At 35.7% G+C, this 25,357-nt stretch overlaps 2 protein-coding genes across 5 annotated transcripts; one reads left to right on the top strand and one right to left on the bottom strand.

Annotated features, from left to right (window-relative positions):
- Positions 1 to 1,094: 1,094 nt before the first annotated feature.
- Positions 1,095 to 3,417, top strand: LOC145624448 (putative inactive patatin-like protein 9). Its single transcript, XM_081677480.1, has 2 exons — positions 1,095 to 2,200; positions 2,892 to 3,417. Exons 1-2 carry the CDS (start codon positions 1,229 to 1,231, stop codon positions 3,105 to 3,107), a joined length of 1,188 nt encoding a protein of 395 aa, XP_081533606.1. The 5' UTR covers positions 1,095 to 1,228; the 3' UTR covers positions 3,108 to 3,417.
- Positions 3,418 to 6,107: 2,690 nt separating this feature from the next.
- Positions 6,108 to 23,192, bottom strand: LOC145624447 (peptidyl-prolyl cis-trans isomerase CYP71-like). Of its 4 annotated transcripts, XR_014110429.1 has the most exons (15): positions 22,849 to 23,191; positions 22,379 to 22,464; positions 20,988 to 21,076; positions 11,642 to 11,881; positions 11,301 to 11,422; positions 10,484 to 10,559; positions 10,138 to 10,245; positions 9,858 to 10,034; positions 9,543 to 9,760; positions 9,271 to 9,403; positions 8,415 to 8,638; positions 7,473 to 7,626; positions 7,207 to 7,351; positions 6,517 to 6,744; positions 6,108 to 6,360 (listed from the first exon to the last, which is right to left on the bottom strand). XR_014110429.1 is itself a non-coding variant. In XM_081677479.1 (13 exons), the coding sequence occupies exons 1-13, from the start codon at positions 23,070 to 23,072 to the stop codon at positions 7,268 to 7,270; spliced, it is 1,935 nt and encodes a 644-aa protein (XP_081533605.1). In that variant the 5' UTR covers positions 23,073 to 23,192; the 3' UTR covers positions 6,774 to 7,267. The 4 variants fall into 4 exon arrangements, 1 of the variants encoding a protein (XP_081533605.1); XR_014110430.1 differs by lacking the exon at positions 6,517 to 6,744 and having other exon boundaries at positions 22,849 to 23,192; XR_014110428.1 differs by lacking the exon at positions 6,108 to 6,360 and having other exon boundaries at positions 6,368 to 6,744.
- Between the last annotated feature and the right edge of the window lie 2,165 nt (positions 23,193 to 25,357).

Here is a 25,357-nt window from a genome sequence, read left to right as displayed (position 1 = left end):
CATCTAGCTACCCCCCTTCTGCCTAGCCATGAATTTTCTCATTAAGAATATAAACTCTAGATTTTAGTATCAATTTATGCTTAACCTAACTAATTCATGAAGTAATAAATTTTTGAATTAACCACTATCATGACAGTATATAGGGGGTAGATAACTAAGCTAGGTTCACATGTTAAAAGTGTAAAGGGTACACATACAATTGTTGTATGTGGTCCTTACATACAACCTTACTTTGTCATGTTTATTGGCTACAATAATAGGTTCATGTTCCATTAGAATTCAATTTATATTTGACTCCTAATTTTCTCCCCTTTTTTGATGATGTGTCAAAATTCTAGTGGTGTTGTATGTAGGGATAACATACAATGATTGTATGTGTATCAGATGTTAAAAGGGATTATATAATCATTTTGTAATGAGTACATCCTAAGTTCTAATTACGAGTAATACTACGCTATTCTATGTAGTCAATGTGAATCGGGCAACGACTTTGATCTCTACCAATTGCCCAATTATATAAGATAACACTTGAGTACGTGTAGAGAAGTAGATAAGGAATCATCTAAACGACTAAACCCAAGCATATATGTAATATGTTGATGGTAGGGCTAGCGTGATTTAAGTGATAAGGTGAGGTGAGCTCTCCAGTCTCCACCTTCTCTGCCAAACATGCTTGGTTAGATTGTTTAGTGGCGTTAACATTGTTTATGGTTAAAATGTGAAAAAAAAAAGCGGAGAAAGAAAATGTACATGTGGAAGAAAAAGGGATGAAAGGAAGAAACACGTAAGAAGGTGCCAACAAGACAACGACACCAAACTCAGTTAGTCAACAGTGCTAATTTGATAAACCCCATAACATACTTCCACCTACTACTACCTTCATACACAGAAAATTTTAATTAAATTTGTACACCACTAAAAACAAAAATCAACAAAATTAGAATTAAATTAAATTACCCCCTCATTAATTAAATTAAATTAAAAAATTAATAAAAACGCACGTCTATCATCAATGGAATATGACTCTCCTGTTCGTAGCAGTCCTCCTCAATACTAAGTCCTCGTTATATATAAACACCCAACTATGTGACTCTATTTATTATTATTACTCTCCATTTCTTCCACCACCACCATTTTCGTGACCAAACTCTCTTCTTCTCTCTCTATTTTCTCTCTCCTCTTACTTTTTTTCCTCTCTCTTCTGAGAAAAAAAAACTATCAAACTTCCATGGAAATGGAGCTTAGTAAGATGACAATGGAGATATTCTCCAAGCTCGAGCAACAATGGCTTTCAAGTAATAACAGCAATAACGGCGGAACAGCTAAGAAAGCGAGGATACTCAGCATCGACGGCGGAGGAACCTCTGCCGCCGTTGCGGTTGCCTTCTTAGTTCATTTGGAGGAGGCGATTCGTTTGAAAACAGGTAATCATGATTCACGAATTGCTGATTTTTTCGATATTGTTGCCGGAACTGGAATCGGCGGCCTTCTCGCGGCGTTTCTCACGGCGGCGGATTCTACCGGTCGTCCGATGTTTACGGCGAAGGACGCGGCGAAATTCCTCGTCGGTAATTTCTCGGCGATGTTTAAGCCAAAGCGCGGCGGAGTTCTCCGTCGCCGGAAATCTCGCCGATGCTCCGGCGAAAGTCTCGAGAAGGTTCTAAAAGGAGTTTTCTCGAAGAATGGGAAGAAAACTCCGATGACGCTGAAGGACACTTGTAAGCCGATCCTTATTCCGTGTTACGACCTCAACACATCTGCGCCGTTCGTATTCTCACGCGCTGCTGCTAGCGCGTCGGAGTTCACGTCGTTAGACTTCGAGCTCTGGAAAGTGTGTCGCGCTGCAATGGCGACGCCGTCGGTGTTTGAGCCGTTCGAGTTAACGTCCGTTGACGGCAAAACAGCGTGTTACGGCGTTGACGGAGGTTTAGTGATGAATAATCCGACAGCTGCTGCTGTTACTCATGTTCTGCATAATAAAGTTGATTTTCCGTCGGTAAACGGCGTTGAAGATTTACTGGTATTGTCATTAGGTAACGGAACGTTGAGTAGTAGTGGTAAATTAACCGTGAGCAGTAAAAATGGAGAATGTTCAACTGATTCTGTTGTAAACATTGCTGTTGACGGTGTTTCCGAGACAATTGATCAAATGCTAGGCAACGCGTTCTGTTGGAATCGTAACGATTACGTTCGTATTCAGGTAATTTCTTTGTTTAATTTAAGTCAAACTCGTAATTAATTATTACCGATTTTTAATTAGGATTATTTGTTCGTTGTTGAGTAGATTAACCGTTAGAAATCGACATTAACGAATATGAATGATGATTAGAAATGATCGTAGTAGTGTATGATGTATGATGAAGCATGGAGTAATAAATTTTGGATGGGACAACAATTTATATTAGAGACCGACGAAGGTCGACAACTTCGTCAACTATGTTATATGTGTAATAATTGTGCAGTCGCATAATTCACGGATTTTATGTTTAAAATAATTTTGCCGACACTTTTGCTAAAGAAGGAAAAAAAAAAGAAACAGAAAAGGCAAAATCATATCTCAAGATTGTATTTAATTTTTTTTTAGCACATTGTTTTTATCCTGTTGAGTCACAAGTGGTATGTGTTAATCATTTTTTTGGATATGAAAATACACAAGAAGTTAGAATAGTCGGTAGTATAGCCTAACTTATTCCAGTTAGTAAAATAAGAAAATTTACTAGCTCGAAAAATAATCGATATTATCTAGATGTACTTGAATGAATGTGGTGAATAAGACGTGCTTGGATAATGTAATTATGTTGTTTTACTAGGTAAATGGATGTAGATTAATAATGTATTGTGCGCATTTTACTAGTAATTGGTACTAATGTCGGCATTGTATGTATGTACAGGCAAACGGACTAGGAGGATTGGAACCGACGACGATGGAGGAAGTGTTGAAGGAGAAGGGTGTGGAGTCGCTAACATTTGGTGGAAAACGTATGTTGGGAGAGTCGAATGGGGAGAGAATCGAGGCGTTTGCACAACGCCTCGTAGCTGCATCAGGAAAGAGCAGTCTGCCACCTAGTCCATACAAATCTCTGAGTCCTATGCTTGATGGGCGTTAATTAAGGCGTTAAATGACATTTTGTCTGGTCGAACTACCTGTCATTAGTTAGTAGTGTTTTTTGTGCCCCGTTAATGGTGGTGTAGAATATAGAAATGCAGTTTGTAAGATTGGAACCTACCTCAGGTTTAAGTAACCTGCTACTAACTCTTTGTGTATGCCAACGTAGGTGTGTGAAATCTATGACTATATAATACGAGTACTCTCTAAATAGAGCCTCTATCTGACTATGTAATTTATATTTATTTCTTTGTTTTTTGTAATCCAAGTGAGAAAAATATAGGGTCGATAAGATCCAGATTAGTAACTGATTACTCTTGTGTCTTTCCCTCGTGCTTCCGCTGATTAAATTAACCAGATCACGTAAAATGTGGATTGATTCGTGGATTAATTTAGAGATTCAGAGTTCACACTTCGCAGTTCACAGCTCAGGTGTTACTGTTTAAGTAAACAATAATTAAAAGCTTGATGAAGACGGTCAGAATCAAATCGCCGCGCTTATTTAATTTTAAGTAAGATTTAGTCTAGGTTTAATTATACAACAACTTGTAAAGTTCAAGTTGATAGATTAATTAAGCCCCGATAATTACGAGAAAATTGGAATCTAAATATGTAAAAAGAAGATTTGAGAGGTTAAGCTTTATTCGGTAGACTGTGGTTACTAAAGCAGTAAAGTGGGAATCCTGTAGAAGGGTAGTACTAATAGTACTAATGCAGTAGTACTTAATGTCAAAATATCACATTTTGTCAGTTAATGTCTGAATATTGCTCCACGCCGAAATGTCTCCTTTTGACTTGATTAACTTTTCCGTGAATATGCAGTCTAAATTGATAAGAGTGTTTCAAGCTTTCAACGAGTACTCATAACCAGATACTCTAAAAGACGATACCATGTTCGAAAAAGGGCTACAATCTGAACCCCCTCGAACCCAACTGATGGCAAAAGAGCACGACCATTATCAAAGCTATACTGGAACCTCATTAGACACGATTAATAGCGAGAGAAAACGAGTAGTAACAAGTTATAACGGTATGTAACACAGAATACAGCTCTAATGCCTCTTAAGTACAAATTGGCACACACAAAGTATTAGCTAATCTACCCAGACACGACTAATAGTGAGAGAAAACGCGCATAGCTCTAAGCTCTAACTATGGAATGACACCCAAAAAAAAAAAAGGTTTAAGCTAACATGAAAAAAGGAAAAGGGTTGCTTTAAGGTGAATATGGCAGAGAAAGTGAAAATGTGAAGGTACATAGATAATTTTGTAAGGTTAGATTGGATCTTCAAATTCAGAAAAAACACGATTATATGATACATCAGATTCCCAAGATCTGAGAATACAAAAACATGGAAAGTTTATTATAGATCTGAAATAGCTTAGCTATGGGAATCAGAAGCTTCAATAAGATCTTGCAACTAAGTACTTCTATTAATTAGCAGGACAAACACATGTAACGTGTGGGAGCAGATGTTAATGCTGCTGGGACATAATAAAAAAGAAGATATTTGTCTTTCACAAAATTCGATATCCCTCCGTCGGTTCTGAGTTTTAATTGTCATATTGTCCCAACATCGGTTTATTTCTTGTAACACTGTTTCACTAAAATAACCTACGGTATTACATTGATAATCTCTTCCAAGTCCTGTATCCGCCACTCCATTATAGTAGGGATATGTTTGAAAATCCAACCATAATATCTTTCGATGCGATATACTACGTATCACTTATTGTATGTGACTATTATTTCCACACGGAAAGTTCTAATATGGAGAAAAAATCAATTTCTGATTTAAGATTTGATAGGATTTGGTGTACCATAATGAATTGATTTGTATCTGATGAGGGACCAACAATGGCATCACCAAATAAAATTCCCAGATATGGCATTACAAGCTGAAAAGGAGGTGGGGAACAAAATTTTGAGCCGGGTACATGAGTTACTCAATAAAGTACACCGACAGCTCGAATTGAACAAAATAAAATAGAATGATCATCTAAGAAAATACCTGGAGCTAAATTCAACTCAAAAAATCTATGGAGTACTAATTTTACAGAGGAAAAAACTATACGAACAATGAATGAACTTCTGCTGGGATATTCATGCTTCTTAATCCCGGAAGTTTCTGGTCGGAGAGAGGCTTATGGGATCCCTAAAGGAGAATGAATTTTCGATAAACCATCATAATACTATACAGCATGAACGTTTTTAACTCCATAAAGATGGTTTCCTCTAACAGTGTGAATGACATTTAGGAGTTTAATCAAGGATGAAATTGATCAGAACTACACTTGGTTCCGGTCCCTATCTCAGAGTAAACTAGGTGGAATCGAATATCCTTACTTACTGATGGAATCATAATCTAAACCGACAATGAGAGAGACTCCCTAAGTAGGAGGGCTGTCCCCATACCGCCTTCGTACCTATCTTAACATCCTGAAAATGGGGATAAATTTACCAGAAGTCCTTGTTTAAATTTAAACAAAGAAAATTTGAGCTACCTCCATGAAGAAATAATTGTTATAGTATAATAATTATGCATTTTAATCTAATAATGCAACAAAAAGTTCAAGCTAACATACAAACACAATGCTAGTTAAAAATAATATCCTCCAACCACGGAAATCTTAATCTTAACTGCTATGATTTCAAAACTGCCATTAAACATTGGTTAAAAGTCTTAAAACTCGTTAAAATTCACTCAACCTTCTATGTACATGAATACCTTCTTCGCTAGAAGATCCCAAAAAAGTCTTTACATTCTGTCTTCATAATACCTAATGAGAATAAAAATTCTAGACCTTGCTATGTGTGACTTTCTTTACGAAGTATTTTTAGACAATTTGACATCCAAGGAAAAAAAAATCTTTACAAACATTTAATCATACGAAGAAGTATTATACAGTAATTATAAACACATAAAAAAGCATTTACTTTTCAGACTGGCATGAAATTGCATTGCATGTAAAAATGTAAAAATAACATAGATAATCAATTAAAGCTTAGAACTGCAATTTTCTGTAAAATGTGTTCCTTCTTCCATTGTCCAAAAAATACTGATTAAATATATTCTCTAGCCAAGAAAGACAAAACCTTCAACTTAAGACATGATCAGATTTTGATCTAAATAAATTGCGGTGGTCCATATCTGATCATCAACATATACTAGTAGTCTCATATACAGTACATGAAAATAAATAGCAATCCTCTCAACGATGACTTGATGACGATAGCAAAGCAAGAAAGTATCCTGTATCAGGAAGGGGTACAAGAATTCATGATCTGTAAATGAAATCAAACTTCACTATTGGTGGCACTGGTATTGTTTTTCATAAATAACCAAATCCATTCATTATTGTGTTCATGAACTGATTGGCACAAAAGAACAAAACCCCCAATAACTCACCAAGACAATAATGGGAGCATCAACAACCTCACAGCTGCCAACAGCTACTGAATAGCAAGTTTTGCAGCAACCAATTTTCAGAATTTGAACACTTCAACTTAGCTCGACTTATTATACAGGACTTGCCATAAAAAATATTATCTTGGTCCAAAGGCAACTGGCCGAACAGGAAGACATTCAGGAAATATTGCAACCAACTTTTTTAAAACACGGATGAGGCAGCATATTCTGACATATTAAAAAATGTATCAAGCAAAGAAGAACGAAGTAGACTTGTGAATGACATTGAAACAAGAGAGCAACATTTCTAGGGATCATTTTTGTTATTTTTTTTTGTTAAAAAAAGGTACAAAAATAAGTTAAGCTAGAAGGGCCATGTTTTGTAACTTGAAAAATTCTATTAGTATAATAGTCTCTAACTCTTGCCCATAAGCAAAATAAGACAAAAAGTCAACAGCAGCCCACACCCCCAAAAAATAAAAAGGAAATGAACCCATTCTTAAGATTCACAGACAAATTGAGTGTATGATAGTTCCGAAAATCACCAAGCCCGTCTTGGAGTCTCCTTTAGTATAAAACTACATGCACTCATGCAGTCCAGATTTCGGAGAACTTTCTACTCATTCAAACATTAAGTTTCAGCACATGCTGACACAATATTATAGTTTCAAGGTAGATCACACTAAATACCTGGTGTGGACAACTTGCAGCAAGTAACAACCATCATCCAATTTGTAATACATAAGCTCTCTTAGGATTTGGGTACGGTTACGCTAAGAATCTTGACATCTTGGTATGGCTTGTCGTCTCTGTCAGTCTTCACTTTTTCTATGGCCTGTGTGAAAGTAAGAAAAAAAATACAATTAGGCTAACAATTTAACTGAAAATATCAAAATTAACAATGTGTAGTCAAACATATAGCAGCTTAGGAAATTTTAAAAAGTGTCCTGTCATACCTGTACAACGTCCATTCCCTTGACGACTCTACCAAAAACTGTATGTTTGTTATCAAGCCATGGAGTAGCTACCGTGGTTATGAAAAATTGTGAACCATTAGAATTAGGACCGGCATTTGCCATAGAAACTGTGAAGGGCCTGTCATGCCGCAAACTGTACACCAGATACAGATAATGTTAATGAGAAGATACTAATATCATTCAATAACAAGAGATAAACATTTGTAAATGAACAAAAGCTTGCACCCTGCATCCATAATACATAATGTTGAATAAAATTCTTATCGATGATAACAGAACGTTACATATGGGAGTCCTATTTTCAGAATCAATTACCATCAAAACACAGATAAACACACATCCAGGCGTGCAAGCACACACAGCAACAACTTCATACATTAAACAAAAATATTGCATTGAGTACCTCTGTATGAATATTTCAAATTACCTAAGCCAATTCCTCTGTTTCATGATACCAATTGCAATATTAAGTCACCTCAGAATAACAAAGCAACAACTATTAAATCTTTTATCCATGTGCATTAACTTTAAACAAGAGGGCAGCACATCTACCGACAGTTACGAGATCGCGATTACAGAGTGAAATGCCTTCAAATAGACTATGGGGCATGTTCAAGGAATTAGCTCCTAAGAATCTAAGGCAAGGTTCATCAAGAAGAGTCATAAGCCAACCTTTTGTTCTTCCTTCTTTTCCATTGGGTGGAAGCCTGGTAGGCATAAGATATTGCCAAGTAAATTTGTTTCAAAAATCAACTCTTAAACTACAGGTTTCTGTTATGAATAATTTTCCAGATTAATTTAAAAAATACGATGATTGAATCTGTTAGGTGGCTGGGCATATTCCATATACATGAAAACTGAGAAATAAGAACTGGTATTCAGATAGTCTAAGAAACCAGCAACTGGCATAAAAGAGGTCACCTTTTGTGAAATTCATCCTCAAATTCCCTTCCCCAAATTGATTGCCCACCAGTTCCATCTCCAAGTGGATCTCCTGTCTGAACCATGAAACCTTTAATGACACGATGGAAAATCAGATTATCATAATATCCATTCCGACAATGCGTGGTAAAGTTTTCCACAGTTTTTGGACATTCTTCTGGATAGAGCTTCATGTGAATGTCTCCCATTGTCGTGTTTAGAATCTGGATCAGAACAAGAAAAAAGAAAGGATGATAAAACAATAAAGAAAGATGAGACATATAACTAAAGCTCCCAAAACCATAAAAAAAATTTAAAAATAAAATAAATAAATAAATAAAATCCTAGGTTATCCAAAGAATTGTTTATAATTTTATATAATCTGAATATAGTCAAAGGGATTAGAGCACGCAGGATCTTGAAGATACTCAGAAAATAGGTCAGGGTAATATCTCCAGTGGAAGATGTAGCTAAACACAAACACTTGAGGATGCCAAAATTTTTAAGGGAAGAGGAGAGAAGGCTTTACCCATTCCACATTACCCATCAACCATTATCTATCCCACCTCCCAGCCGCTCTACCAAATTAAGGGCCTTATTGTTTGTTTTTCTTTTCTTTTTTTTTTTTTTCTTTTTTTTTTTTTTTTTTTTTTTTTATTATTATTATTTTTTATAAAAAAAAAAGAAAGATTAAATATTACCTGATGTAGATTTGTTGCAATATAATGGAAACATCTATCATAGGTGAGTCTTACAGTTTTAAGAAATCAAAAGAATTATAACAAGTTATGTGGTTTTTGCACATATGTATGTTAGAAAGGAGACCATATTGGGAAACATAGCAATGATAGCTTACCACGTTGTCTGGTAGGGAAGTTGTTGCTGAATTTCCTAATTCTGACACAGCCAAGAGTTCATCTGCGGGAGGTTTTTCGTTAAACACATCCCGTCCCTTAGTGGCATCTTCAGTCTCTTCTGGTTCTCTCCGACTGGGTTAGACAATATCTTGTATGAGAATTAGATAATAAACCGCTAAACGTCTAAACCTCGCCTCAAGCTCTTACGTACGAGGCTATTAGACGAGCAACATCTACAAAGAACGACACATTGGATTCATTGAGAACATACCTAAATAAATATAGTCTGTGTTTTTTGAATGCACAACATAGCAAAGTTGGATCTATCAAGGGGTCTTTGCTTTCATTAACATTAACAGCAGCTGAAGGTATCTTTCTTGCTCTTTTATTACTTCGGTCACCTTGATACAGGGCAATCCTCAAGAACCTGTCATTACTTTCCACTTTACCAAGAATTCGCGACACAGTATTGGTGTGCAAATTTACCACCTGAAACAAATTTATTGATCTGAATATCATAAAGTACCAGCATAACAATCTAATAGAAACAGTAAATATGCATCTACAGCATAAACTTATGACATACTTTAATACCGAGGAGTGTAGCATAGATAAGGAAGTTTGAGCTTTCATCAAAGACTGCATTTGGTTGAGGAACAGCCTCTGTTTGCTCAATTTGCTTTTCAACAGCCATTCTTCTTCCAAAATCAATGGCCTCCAGACGATACATAGGATTATCACTTCTTTGTAGATCTTGAGCCACCTAAATAAGAGAATAGCATAACCTCAGTAGAGATTTAAGAAATACAAGTTTAACGTAAAAATTCAATAAAAAAAACCCGAGGTGTTTTTCAAATTAACCCTACCTCGAGTGATTCATCATAAACTCGCCTCAATTTACCAGTCCTATACCAAAATACACGTATCCTGCGGTCAGGTGAGGTAACAGAAAATTGCTTACCATCAGGACTCACCTAAGGAATAAAACATCAATTCTTAAGTCAGCATAGCTAAAGAAAAAAGAAAACAAAAAAAAATAAATAAAATCACTGTATCACATTCATCAGATTTACACTATCCTTTTAAGAAGATAAATATCAAAGCATAAGCAAAACCCACAATACCATGCATGACTACAATCACAACCAAAGTTAATGGGGGCCAAAAACAGTAATGCCAATGCAGATACATCTATTAGAAGAGGGATAGTACCTCTATTGCAGAAACTGTTGTTTTACACTTCACCATTTCAAAAAGATTTGTATCAGTTTTCAACTTGAAAGTGATTCTGCAAACAGGGAATAAATCTGTCAGCTACAGCTTTTAAGTTTCAAAGCTTGGGAGGAAACCTTCTCTTCTATAAAGACTACATGAAAAGTATATTTGCATTTACATGCATACTATATGCAAAAGGCTCATAACATACGGAAAACAGAAACCTTCTAGCTAACACTTGGATTTTATCATGTTACTGGTCTGGAAAGGGGATGGAGAGACACCATGCATTTAATAACACTTACTCTTCTACAAGTTCATGTTAGCCACTTCTTGATTCATGACTCTCAAGTAAGAACATTGTCATAGTAGAGATGGAATAAAAACATCCAAAATGTTCAATTGTGCTAACTTGTATTCTACCAGGCATTAAAATACAGGACCTGATGAGTGCAATACACCATACTAACTAAAGTTTATTTTTATGCTACCAGCTATGGACCCTATCCCCTATGGTATAGATAAAATAGCCAATTCATTAAAGACTTTTTTTAGATACGTGTCAGAAGATATGTTATGCTATAGCCTCATCATGGTCATATAAATTAGTTGCAGATAGGAAAGAAATGGGAGCATTCTTACAGAAGAATGTAATAGGCTGACCTATTGTTAAGGACAGGTTGAGAGAGAGAGAAGCAGTATGCTGTGTTATATTTTAGATCTAGTCGCTTAGATGCATTCCAAAGCTATTCAATTATTGGAACACGCTCGAACACAACAGGAAAATCATAAAAACAACTGAAAAAGTACATACCCATTTTCAGAAAAATCAAGTGTCACAGGATCCCAGTACTCAAATATTCCCCTTGTATCTGAAGAAATAACGGCATCAAATACAGGATTGTATTTCATGACTTTCACTGGTCCAGTGTGTATCTTCCAACAGAGGAGTTCACGTTAGCAAAAAAACATAAAAACTACTGGCAAAAGAAAGAAATGCAAAGTTAGTTTTCTTTATTATTCTGCTGTATCTTAGCTCCACCCCCACCCCCACCCCCACCCCCCCCCCCCCCCCCCCAAAAAAAAAAAAAATCCTCGTGTCATCACTCCTATCCCTTTGATTATCATAAGCATCACATTAGCAATTATATATACCTTTTTGGAAATGATTGGATCATTATTTCCAGCTCGCACATCGTATATATGCACAAATGGAGAGTCCCGATCACTAATGGCCAGCTTTGCTTTAATATCTCCTTGCTTGTAAACCCATTCAACAGCACCCGGGATATATGGTAAACGAACCATGACCATCATGTCATAGTTCACCACATCATACACTTTCACAGATTGATCACTGGAAATTGTACAACAAAGCAAGCCATCAAAACTAACCTGCAAAACTGGATTAAGTCATGGCTGAAGACAATATAAAGCTTATAATCCAAAGTGTTAGCAGTGAATGTAACAATGTGTAAACACCAACAGCTCCAGGGATATATTGTAAATGTATGTAGCAACAATATGATAAGGAATCGGCTAACATGACTTATCACAAGCTATGTTACATGAACTCGGGGACGGGTGTCAGACACGAACACATGTCCAAGTGTCCGATCCTGCAAGTTCCAAAATTTTAAGACACGGAGACTATGTTCGATATTTGGACACGGGTACAGACACAAATCTATACATCACTTAAATTTATATAAAAAAAAATTATAGATTACAAAAGCTTTGAATTTGCATTACGTCCACCCTTATTTTTATTATTTAAATACTTTCCTTAGTGAATTCTCCGAATAAATGGTAATCATCTTCAGTCCATCTTCTCTATATCAATGGTGGTCTTTGAACAAGATGTATTTTTCTTTTATGTTTCTCCTCTTTTTTCCTCTACTCTTATTGGAAGTGTCCGAGTGCATAGTGAAGGGTCGGACATGTGTCCGGAGACACTTCGTGATTTAAGCCGTGTTTGATTAACATAGATCACAAGTAAACATATTTAAATGTTGATTCATGTCCATAAGATGTGACTCAAATTTTACGCTGGCAGATACATACCTAGAGTTGTCAAAAGTTGACCCGACCCGAAATACCGACTCAAACCCGATTATTAACCGACCCATCTGAACCCGTGACCCGACCTGAAACCCAACCCTAGACCCGAGTATGTGAAACCCGAACCCAAACATGAACTGACATGGAGATGACCCGACCCGAATGTAACCCGTAAATTATTGACCTGAACCAAACCCGACTTGAACCGAACTTGACACAAACCCGTTTTAACCCGTCAAAACCCGAATTAAACTTGACTTGATACTAACCTGACCTAAATTCAACCCGACCCGTTCCTAACCCAACCTGTTAAAAATCCGACCCGAAATCAACCCGACTTGTTATTGACCTAACTCAAACTCAACTCGACTATTGCCCCAACCGAATTTTACTAGACCTATCACTAACCCGACCAAAAAATTCTAACATGATCTGTTACTAACCCGACTCGAAATTAACACGATTTGTTATTGACCCGACCTAAATTCAACCCAAATTGTTTTTGTCCCGATTTCAAATCACCTAAAATGAATTTAGACCACCTTATTATTGTTGATCAAAGCATTTTGTCTAGGGAGACCAAGTCGGTCCAAGCCAGCAAAAGAAAAGAGCATCATCCTCAAATTTTAGAGTTATATATAGTATATATTTGTTGTATGGTCAAAGAAGATGATTATCTTCTGAAATTATAGACTATAGTTTCCTAGTATATTGCCATATATATTATAGTCAAAGAAAATAATTAGCTTGATAAAAATGATAATTATCAATTTATAGTTAGTTGAACCCGAATATGACCTCACTTGGAAATGACCCGACCTGATTGTAATTTGCAAATTATTGACTTGAACATAACCCGACTTGAATCTGAGAATGACCCGACTTGAAAATGACCAAACCTGATTATAACCCGCAAATTATTGACTTGAACTGAAACCGACTTGAACCCGAGAATGACCCGACCTGATTATAACTCGCAAATTATTAACTTGAACCGAACCCGACTCAAACTCAAGAATGACCTGACCTGATTATAACCCACAAAATATTGATTTGAACTGAACCTGACTCAAACCCGAGAATTATACCCTAACCCGTTTTAACCCGTAAAAACCCGAATTAAACTCGATCTATTTTTCACCCTAACCGAATGTAACTCGACTTGTGATGAACCCGACCCTAACCCGAAAAGAAGTATGACCCGACCCGACCCAAACCCGACCCGCATAAGATATGGAACTAATCCGAATTGACCCGACCAGAGTTGACCCAACCCACTCTTACCGACCCAAACACGACCAGTTTACTATAATTGAAAGCTCTACCCGAAACCTCCAAAACTTCTCAAAAAGCGTGGATATTAGTCTTCAATTTTGATTTTTTTCACCCGAAAATAAAAATTGCCGAAATGTTTACCATGGTCCCTAATACCCTCTAGAAGTCCAATTGGCTGGGTGGAGCCATCTACTTTGTCTTTAAACGACCAATTTACCGGTTTACAACTAGCACCGTTTTCATTAACTCAAGCCTACTACGAATGTTTATGACAACATAAAATGATCATATACGATACCAAACGACATTATATGACCCTAAGATATATCCCCTAAAATCTCAATACTTTTCGACACCGGGCCTCGAAAAATTCGAAATTTCTCAAAAAGCATGGATATTAGCCTTCAATTTTGGAATTTTTTTTTACTTTTTTTCACCCGAAAATAAAAATTGCCGAAATTTTTACCATGGTCCCTAATACCCTCCAAGAGTCTAATTAGGTGGCAAGAACTATCCTATTTGCATTTAAACGGCCAATTTACCGATTTACAACTTGCCCCGATTTCATTAATTCAAGCCTACCACGAATATTTATGACAATAAATAAAAGGTTCCAAAAGACATGATATGACCCAAGATGTATTCCATAGAATTTCAAAACTTTTCGACATCTAGCCCCGAGTACTCCAAAAATTCTAAAAAAAACGTGGATATAGCATTTAATTTATGATTTTTTTACTTTTTAAAAATTGTCGAAATGTTTACCATGGTCTCTAATACCCTACGGGAGTCCAATTGGGTGGGTGGAACCATCAAACGGCCAATTTACCGGTTCATAACATGCGCCGATTTCAAAAAATCAGGTTTACCACAAACATTTATGACAACATATAATGATCATATATGGTTCCAAACGGCATTATATAACCCCAAGATGTATCCCCTATATTCTAAAGGCTTTTCGACACTTGACCCAAAACCTCCAAAATAAAAATTGCCGAAATATTTACCATGGTCTCTAATACCCTCCGAGAATCCAATTGGTGGGTGGAACCATCCTATTTGCCTTTAGACGATCAATTTACCGATTTACAACTTATTTCATTAACTCAAGCCTCCTACGAACATTTATGACAACATATAATGATCATATATGGTTCCAAACGAAATTATATGACCCCGAAATGTACCCCATATAATCTCAAAAATTTTCGTCATCGGGTCTCAAAACATCCGAAATTTCTCAAAAAGCGTGGCTTTCAATTTTGGAATTTTTAATTTTTTTTGCCAAGAAAAAATAATTGCCGAAATGTTTACCATGGACCCTAATACATTCCGGGAGTCCAATTGGGTGGGTGGAACCTACCAATTGGCCTTTAAACGACAAATTTATTGATTTACAACTTGCACCGATTTCATTAACTCAAACCCACCACGAACATGTATGACAACAAATAATGATCGTATATGGTTCCAAACGGCATACGGCATTATATGACCTCGATATGTATCCCCTAAAATCTCGAGTGTTTTCGCCAACGGACCCTAAAATCTCCAAAATTTCTAAAAAAGCGTAAACATTAGACTGCAATTTTAGAATTTTTAACTTTATTTCGCCTGGAAATAAAAATTGTTGAAATGTTTAACGTCGTCCCTTATATCTTCTGGAAGTCCAATTGGGTGGGTGGAACCATCCAATTTGCCTTTAAACGGCCAATTTACCGAATTACAACTTGCACTGATTTTATTAATTCAAGCCTACCATAAACATTTATGACATTATATAATTATCATATGTGGTTCCAAACGGCATTATATCACTACGAGATGTATCCCCTAAAATCTCAAGCCTTTTCAACACCGGGCCCAGAAACTTAAAAAATTTGTCAAAAAGCGTGGATAATAGCCTTTAATTTTGGAATTTTTCGACTTTTATACGCGCGGAAATAAAAATTGCCGAAATGTTTACCATGGTCCTTAACACCTTCCAGGAGTCCAATTGGGTGGGTGGAATCATCCAATTTTCCTTTAAACGACCAATTTACGGGTTTACAATTTGCACCGATTTCATTAACTCAAGCATACTACGATTTATGACAGCAAATAATGATCATATATGGATCCAAACGACATTATATGACCACGAGATTTATTCCCTAGAATTTCAAGACTTTTAGAAATCGGGCCTTGAAAACTCTAAAATTTCTCAAAAAGCGTGGATATAAGCCTTTAATATTTTGATTTTTAGAATTTTTTTTGCTCAGAAATAAAAATTGACGAAATGTTTACCATGTTCTCTAATACCCTCAAGGAGTCTAATTGGGTAGGTGGAACCAACCTATTTAACTATAAACGGCCAATTTATCGATTTACAACTAGCACCGATTTCATTAATTCAAGCCTACCACGAACATTTATGACAACATATAATGATTATATATGATTCCAAACGGCATTATATGACCCCGAGATGTATCCCCTAAAATCTCGAGTCTTTTTTTTCAACGGGCCACCAAACCTCCAAAATTTCACATTGAGCTAGATATTAGACTTCAATATTGGAATTTTTTTAATTTTTTTCGCCCGAAAATAAAAATTGACGAAATGTTTACCATGGTCCTTAATACCCTCCGAGAGTCCAATTCGGTGGGTGGAACCATCCAATTTGCCTTTCAACATCCAATTTACTAGTTTACACCCTGCACCGATTTCATTAACTCAACCCTACCACGAACATTTATGACAACAAATAATGATCACGTATGGATCCAACTGGCATTATATGACATCGAGATATATCTCCTAGAATTTAAAGACTTTTCAACACCGCACCCCGAAACCTCCAAAATGTCTCAAAAGTGTGGATATTAGCCTTCAATTTTGGAATTTTTTTACTATTTTTCGCCCAGAAATAAAAATTGTCAAATTGTTTACCATGGTCCCCAATACCCTCCGGGAGTTTAATTGGGTGGATGAAACCATCAAATTTGTCTTTCAATGACCAATTTACCGGCGTACAACTTACTCCGATTTCATCAACTCAAGCCTACCACGAACATTTATGACAACACATAATGGTTATATATGATTCCTAACGCCATTATAAGACCCCGAGATGTATCCCTTAAATTTACGAGGCTTTTCGACACCGGGTCTTGAAATCTCCAAAATTTCTTAAAAAGCGTTGATATTAGCCTTCAATTTTGAAATTTTTGGACTTTTTTTCGCCCATAATAATAATTGTTGAAATGTTTATCATGATCACTAATACTCTCCGGGAGTCCAATTTGGTGGGTAGAACCATCAAATTAGCCTTTAAACAGCCAATATACCGATTTACGACTTACACCGATTTCATTAACAAAAGCCCACTACGAACAATTATGACAACATATAATGATCATATATGGTTCCAAACGTTATTATATGACCCCAAGATGTATTCCCTGAAATCTCAATGTTTTTCGACACCATGACTCGAAACCTCCAAAATTTCTCAATAATTGTGGATATTAGCTTTCAACTTTTGACTTTTTTTCGCCCACACATTAAAAAATTTCGAAATTTTTGCCATGGTTCCTAATACCTTCCGGGAGTCCAATTGGGTGGGTGGAACCATCCAATTTGACTTTACGCCCAATATACCAGTTTACAACTCGCACCAATTTCACTAACGCAAGCCTACCACGAACATCTATGATAACATATAATGATCATACATGGTTCCTAACGGCATTATATGACCCTCATATGTATTCCCCAAAATCTCAAGACTTTTTTGACACCGGGTCCGAAACTTACAAAATTTCTCAAAAAGGGAGGACATTAGCGTTCAATTTTGTAAATTTTAGACTTTTTTTCGCTTGAAAATAAAAATTGCTGAAATCTTTACCATGGTCCTTAATACCATCCGGTAGTCCAATTGGGTGGGTGAAACCATCCAATTTGCCTTTAAACGGCCAATTTACCGGTTTACAACTTGCACCGATTTTCATTAACTCAAGCCTACCATGAACATTTATGACAACAAATAATGAACATATATGGTTCCAAACAACATTATATGACCATAAGATGTATTCTCTAGAATCTCAAGTCTTTTCGATACCGGGTCCCAAAACCTCTAAAATTTCTCAAAAAGCGTGGATATTAGCCTTTTTTTTTCGAATTTTTAAACTTTTATTGCCCGGATATAATAATTTCTGAAATGTTAACCATGGTCCCTAATAACCTTCGGAAGTCCATTTGAGTGGGTGAAACCAACCAATTTCCCTTTAAACGGCCTATTTACCAATTTATAACTTGCACAGATTTCATTAAATCAAGCCTACCACGAACATTTATGACAACATATAATGATCACATATCTTTCCAAACGTCATTATATGACATCGAGAAGTATTCCCTAAAATCTCAAGGTTTTTCGACACTGTGCCCCGAAACATCCTAAATTTCTCAAAAAGGGTGGATATAAGCTTCAATTTTGGAATTTTTTGACTTTTTTTCGCCCGTAAATAAAAATTGCCGAAATTTTTACCATGGTCCCGTAAAAAGGAGTCCAATTTGGTGGGTTAAACTATCCAATTTGTCTTTAAACGACCAATTTACCGGTTTACAACTTGCACCGATTTCTTTAAATCAAGCCTACCATGAACATTAATGACAATATATAATGATCATAAATGGCTTCAAACGGCATTATAGGACCCCGAGATGTATCCCATAGAATTTCGAGAGTCTTCGACACCGGACCCCGAATCCAAAATTTCTCAAAAAACGTGGATATTAGCCTTCAATTTTGGAATTTTTAATTTTTTTCACTCCGGAAATAAAAATATCCGAAATGTTTACCATGATCCCTAATATCCTCCGGGAGTCCAATTGGTTGGTCAAACTATCCAATTTGCCTTTAAACGACCAATTTACCGATTTACGACTTGCACCGATTTCATTAACTCAAACCTACCACGAACATTTATGACAACAAATAATGATCATATATGGTTCCAAACAGCATTATACGACCCCGAGATGTATCCCTAGAATTTCAAGACTTTTTGACACCGGACCCCAAAATCTCCAAAATTACACAAAAAGCGTGGATATTAGCCTTCAATTTTGGAATTTTTTTACTTTCTTTGCCCGAAAATAAAAATTGCCGAAATGTTTACCATGGTCTGTAATACCCTACAAGAGTCCGCTGGGTGTGTGAAACCATCCAAGTTGCTGTTAAACGACCAATTTACCGGTTTACAACTTGCACCGATTTACCAGTTTACAACGGCCAATTTAATTAACTTGCACCAAACCCGACTTGAACCGAAATTGACCCTAACCCGTTTTAACCCATCAAAACCCGAATTCAACTCGACTTGTTACTAACCTGACTGAATTCAGCCCGACCCGTTCCTAACCCGACACGAATTTAACCCAAACTGTTACAAACCCGACCCGAAATCAACCTGACTTTGAAATTCAACCCGACTTGTTATTGACCTAACCCGAATTTTACCAGACCTATTACATACCCGATCCAAAAATTCAACCAGATTTGTTACTAACCTGACTCGAAATTAACACGACATGTTATTGACCCGACCTAAATTCAACACAAATTGTTCCTGACCCGATTTCAAATCACCTTAAATGCAATTTAGACCACTTTATTATTGTTTATCAAAGCATTTTGTCTAGGGAGACCAAGTCGGTCCAAGCGAGCAAAAGAAAGAAGCATCATCCTCAAATTTAAGAGTTAAATATAGTATATATTTGTTGTATAGTCAAAGAAGATAATTATCTTCCTAAGTTATAGACTATAATTTACTAGTATATTCACTATATTGTCATATACTACCTCCGTTTATTATTAGTTGACACGTATTGACTATAGCACTATTCACACTCTCTCTTTTGACCGTGTTTTGTGATTTATACCTAATGAAAAATATAGTCATGTGGGGTCTTGTTAGATTCGTCACGATATATATTTTTAAAATATCAACTTTTTATAATTTTTTATAATCGGTAATTAAAGATATTAAAGGTTAAAGTTTTGCATTGGCAAACGTGACTAAAGAAACGTGTCAACTAAAAAGAAACGATGGAAGTATATTATAGTCAAAGATAATAATTAGCTTGATAAAATGATAATTATCTATTTACAGTTAGTTGAACCCGAATATGAACTGACTTGGAAATGACCCGACCTGCTTGTAACCGGCAAATTATTGACTTGAACATAACCCGACTTGAATCCGAGATTGACCCGACTTGAAAATGACCTAACCTGGTTATAACCCGCAAATTATTGACTTGAACCGAACTCGACTTGAACCTGATAATGACCTGACTTGAAAATAACCCAACCTGATAATAAACCGCAAATTACTGACTTGAACCGAACCCGACTCAAACCCGAGAATGACCCGACTCGATTCTAACCCGCAAATTATTAACTTGAACCGAACCCGAGAATTACCCTAACCCATTTTAACCCGTGAAAATCCAAATTAAACCCGACCTATTGTTCACCTGATCTGAATGTAACCCGACCTGTTATAAACCCGAACTAAACCTGACCCAAACCCGATAAGAAGTAAAACCCGATGTGACCTGACTAAAGCATGACCCAACCCGCATAAGTTATGGAATTAATCCGAATTGACCCAACCCGAGTTGACCCGACCCACTATTACCCAACCAAACCCAGCCCGTTTACCCGAATTGACAGCTTTATATATACCTACTGCAACTCTCATCCTTTATCTAGGTTCACTAGCAGTAAATGGCGCAAAGTGATTGTAACAATATGGCTATTGATTTATTACAATCTATGCGACTTTAACGCATACTGCTATTTCAGAGTAAACTTGTGAACCATAGAGTGGACAATTATTAAGGTTGAACAAATACATCACTCATTCTCCAACCTCAATAAAACACACACAGCTTAAACTAAAAACCATACATATAGATTATGGAAATATTAAATGCTTATGGCAATGACAATGACAATGCATATACAAAGTATTTCTTTAAGAATTATGACACTGGCTTTAAAATAAAGACAGCAAAGGCAGCATTTAGGATTCTTCAATATAAGCAAAAACATGGAAACAAACCAAGACAAGATACAAATAGATGAACAAAGAGCACAGTAACTCACAGCTAATCCTTCGATGGGCCCCAGATGAGATCTAAAATGCTTTGCAAACTCAATCCCGATTGGTTTCTTCTTCCAAAACTTCAAATGGCCTACAAAAATGGACATAATGAGTAGGATGTCAATAACAAGAATGATAAATAATATTTTAGTTTATTTAAAAAAACCCCTTAGTTTTGATGAGCTGGTAGCTAAAACATGTTGAATCTCACGCTTAATTATAATAAATTGCCAGATGAACTTAGTTTATATAATGCATACGGGAAACCCATACAAAATATTAACAAGCTAATAAACATGACTTAGAGCAGAATTGAGTGTGAATCAGTGATAAGAACATCATAATGGAATCAGCTTTGAGAACATCTATTTTTTTTATTGAGCTTAAAAAAAAAATTAAAAAAAAAAATCTGGACAAACTCATCAAAAATATCATTAAAATCAGCGCAGACCAAACAGTTTTCTTGTTTTTATATTCTTCGACAGTTCTAAATCAAGTTCAATGAATGACTAAATGGCAACGTTTTATAAACAAATTATGTAAGCATTATTCCACACACTAGGTTAAACACATCAATCACCAAGACTGTGAAGGACGCATGGTCGCATACAATAAAGTTTAAACCAACTTTTGCAGTAAACCCAAGACTGACTTCATCGCTTTGTATTTTGTTTGATCTATAGGGTGTTCATCTGCATATTTTAATATTTACTTGTTAATTTGTTATTTTGTTGCGTTGTCTTCAGATTTTGGGCATTTCTTTTTTTCTTTAATCCACCCTTTACGTGCTCCATTGACCCATTCCCTAAAACATCCCCATTTCTCAAAAAAAAAAAAAAAAAATAGCTGTATTGGCTAAGTACAACAAATTTTTTTTCCCAAATTTTTGCATAGGCAGCATGAAATTTAGACTTTAAACATAGCAGTAATCCACATAAACAACGCTACTTGTATATAGAGACAAAAATGACTATTTTGGTTGATAGATATTTCTACTACAATAATTATTGTTGAGGATCTTAAAACCCAACTTTGCTTCTTTAGAGAAGTTTGTACAAACCTTTTATTAAGTCATCCACAACTCCACAAGGCACAAGCCACCCTTTGGTACTGTGAATGTTATCTATTTACAGTTATTTCTGTCATAGACTTATATTCGAGATGTTTGGCACAAAGTAACCAATACGCAAGCTTATAAGAGTAGCAATTAAGAGACACCTAAAACTAAATGAAAGGGCATGATACATCAGGTGATGCCTAGAGAAGCGTTTACGTAGATCCTCCATAACAATCCAAGCTAACCCAAACTAGAATCCAACAAAACCAACAACATAATTCAAAGCACATCATATAACAAATTGAAATCCAAAGCAAGCAAGGCCATTTCACTCACCATCGTAACTTCCGGTTATGAAGAAATCAGCACAAGAAACCGCGACATGGGTGACCACATCTCGATGCATATAACTCTTCTCATACCTGTTTAACCACAAACACTCACATTGTAACTCCTCCACCAAATCTCACCATCAAACACCCAATTCAGGTAACACAACCCAATTTAAGCCGAAAATTAAGAATTAAGTACACTGTACACATCAAATTACAGCATAAACACTAGGAAAGTAGGGTTATACCCAAATTAAAATCACTGAATTGCATCACAACCCCATTTGCTCAGCTAACATACCCATTTCACTCGAATTCTAAACAATCCCAAAAACCCCTTCATCCCAATCATAACAAACTTAAACCCCATTATAAAACAACAAAAATACTTAAAACTATATTATAAAACATCAAAAATAATTGAAATTAAGAACAAGAACCCTAAACCCAAAAGAGGAGTGCGAGAGAGATTACATATTGGCGCAGGGAAGAGAATCGAGGTAAGCATGCTCGAACTGAAGAGGGCGTTTAGGGCGACGTTGAGGAGGAAGAGCTGGGCCCACCGCCACTTCCTCTCCTTCTTCTTCTTCAACTCCTTTAACTGCTGCTGCTTCTTCTCCATTGCTGGGATTTATTAACTGGGTTTCTGAAACTTCGGTCAATTTCCCATTCTCAATCTCAATTTGAGGCTCCTCCATTAATTTGTGCTCTAGTTTCTCTGTATAACAATGGCGGTTGAAGTTGGATTTGAGGTTTCTGGAGTTCGAGCAAAGAAGTGAAAATTTTTCACTTTTTTGAAGGTGAGATTAAATAAATGAAGAGGATGAAGAAAAAATGGGAGATTTTGATTATGGGTTTGTATAGATGGGCTAATGTCCAATAAATTGAGTAAGAAATTTGGGCTTTTTTGCAACAAAAATATTATGTCAATTTTTTGGGTTTTGAATTTTGATTGTTGTGATGTACTTAGGTATAATTAGCATTGCTAAAATTGGTATGTTTTTCATGTGGCCAAATTCTAGGCTTCTAGTATGCACTTCAAGATTAAGGGCCTGTTAATATTTACTTATTTTCAATTCAGTTCAGTTCAGTTTAGCTCCAATTAGTTCAGTTCAGTTCAGCTCTTAATTTCCCTCTCTCATAAAATATTCATTTCAGCTTAGTTCAGTTCAGTTCAACTCCAATCAGTTCAATTCAGTTCAGTTTAGTTCAGTTCAGCTCAGTTCAGTAAATATGAACAGGCCCTAAGATGGCCTTCTTAAATCCCACATTCAAGGCTCAACACTAAACCTTTATTCTACCCCTTCCCTCACTATGCTCTAGTTATTGCAAATTAGATTGTGCACTCCAGTGCACAATTTTCATGGTGCACTCGGAACATAGCTTAAGTATAAGAAATGTGAAGCTCTTTGCCTATGTTATTTGATTTTGAATTGAATGTTCTTTGGATTTGAATTCGTTCTTTCACTTTATATTTCATTCATTATAACCCGTGTTCTTTCACAAATGTAAAATAGACATTTTCTTTGAGTTTGGCAATAACTTCGTATGGTTTGAACTATATATATGTACTTTGGGCTTGGACTATATATGCTTTTGTGTTTGAAATGTGTGTTCTTTTATCCACACTTTTTTTTGCATTTTGCCTGTATAATCTTGGAATTGGTGCACAATTGCACATTGAGTTTTGCCTTATTACTAGTGAGTAGAATTGTCAATATGAGAAGTTGAAAATAATTCATTAATACTTTAAGTGACATGATATAACACTCTATTATGTTGAACACATTAATCTTAACATGATTTAGCCTGAGCCATACACTTAATTTGACAACTATACTAATGAGTAATTTAACTTTGAAATATTAAAATGGGAAATGACTCGAATGAGCCATGGAATGTACACAAACACAATTAGGCTACATTATCATTGCCTTCCATATCAAGCAATTAGGCTACATTATAAAGAACATAAACTATACATAGCTACGAGTTGTTAAGAAGTATGACTAGTAGTATATTAGCATTTGATTTTGTATTTTTTTTCCCCTACACAACGAATGTAAAAAAGTACATTAAAAATATAAAATGAAGATTGTATCAAAACATGTATACATACATGTCCAAATGAAGAGCATGCATTATTAGTTTAGTAATTGGTAATAGTAATGGAAAAGAAAGGGAAAAAAAAAAAAAAAAAGAAGAAGAGTAAACTTACATACATTCTTAAGCTCATGCAATTATGCAAATGCATTTACTATATTACAAAAGAAAATTTTTATATAATAAAGTCAAATCTTGATTTTAAAAAATTACATGATTAACAACTAAGTCACTAATTAACATCTCCTAGATCTTAGCTATGCGTCCTTTCATGCAAATAACACTAAAGCAACTCACATGGGCGGTCCATTTGGACTTTGGGCTAAAAACAAAACCTTTTTATTCTAGTAATAAAAATTTATAATTAAATTCCATAATTTATAATCAAATAAAAATGGTTAGATAATCCATCAAACCCAAGTTAACTGGCATTGGACCCGGTTAAATCCTTGTCACGGCGTTACCGACCGGTTTTATCGGCCCAATTAAGTTGAAACTTCTTCTTGTATTTGTTTATACTCACCTTGTCGGGATCCTATGTCTCCTCATTTCCAAACTTTTGCATTGACTTTGATGCTATATTACACCAATACCATATGCTTTTGTCACTAATCATACTAATAATTCTACTACTTACTTCCTTTGTATTTTATGTTTCATACTCTTGTGTATGTTTTAGCCATTGCTAAAGTATGTAGTAAGGACTAAGGATTAAGGAGGGCCTAGTCGGCTTGTCATGCTTACGTTCGTAATGTTACATTTCAATGTTTTGTGCTGTCTAGAGGTTATGTTAAGACCGATTATTTAAGCCTTTTATATATTGTGAGAATAACTACATCTGACGAGGTGATTTTTATTTATAATAATCATTTCAAATATA

Source organism: Chenopodium album, chromosome 3, assembly GCF_948465745.1.
Source record: "Chenopodium album chromosome 3, dcCheAlbu1.1, whole genome shotgun sequence".
Lineage (NCBI taxonomy): Eukaryota > Viridiplantae > Streptophyta > Magnoliopsida > Caryophyllales > Amaranthaceae > Chenopodium > Chenopodium album.
Note: the sequence above shows the minus strand (reverse complement) of the source record. Positions and strands in the feature narration are given on the sequence as shown.

What these genes read in the sequence shown, in the direction of transcription:
- LOC145624447 (XM_081677479.1), bottom strand. Translation starts at nt 23,072, where the DNA reads ATGGAGGAGCCTCAAATTGAGATTGAGAATGGGAAATTGACCGAAGTT. An exon ending in TCTCTTCCCTGCGCCAATAT is followed by an intron (nt 22,465 to 22,848) that starts GTAATCTCTCTC and finishes GTGGTTAAACAG; the next exon opens with GTATGAGAAGAGTTATATGC. An exon ending in TTTATGATGAATCACTCGAG is followed by an intron (nt 10,035 to 10,137) that starts GTAGGGTTAATT and finishes TCTCTTATTTAG; the next exon opens with GTGGCTCAAGATCTACAAAG.
- LOC145624448 (XM_081677480.1), top strand. Translation starts at nt 1,229, where the DNA reads ATGGAAATGGAGCTTAGTAAGATGACAATGGAGATATTCTCCAAGCTC. An exon ending in ACGATTACGTTCGTATTCAG is followed by an intron (nt 2,201 to 2,891) that starts GTAATTTCTTTG and finishes ATGTATGTACAG; the next exon opens with GCAAACGGACTAGGAGGATT.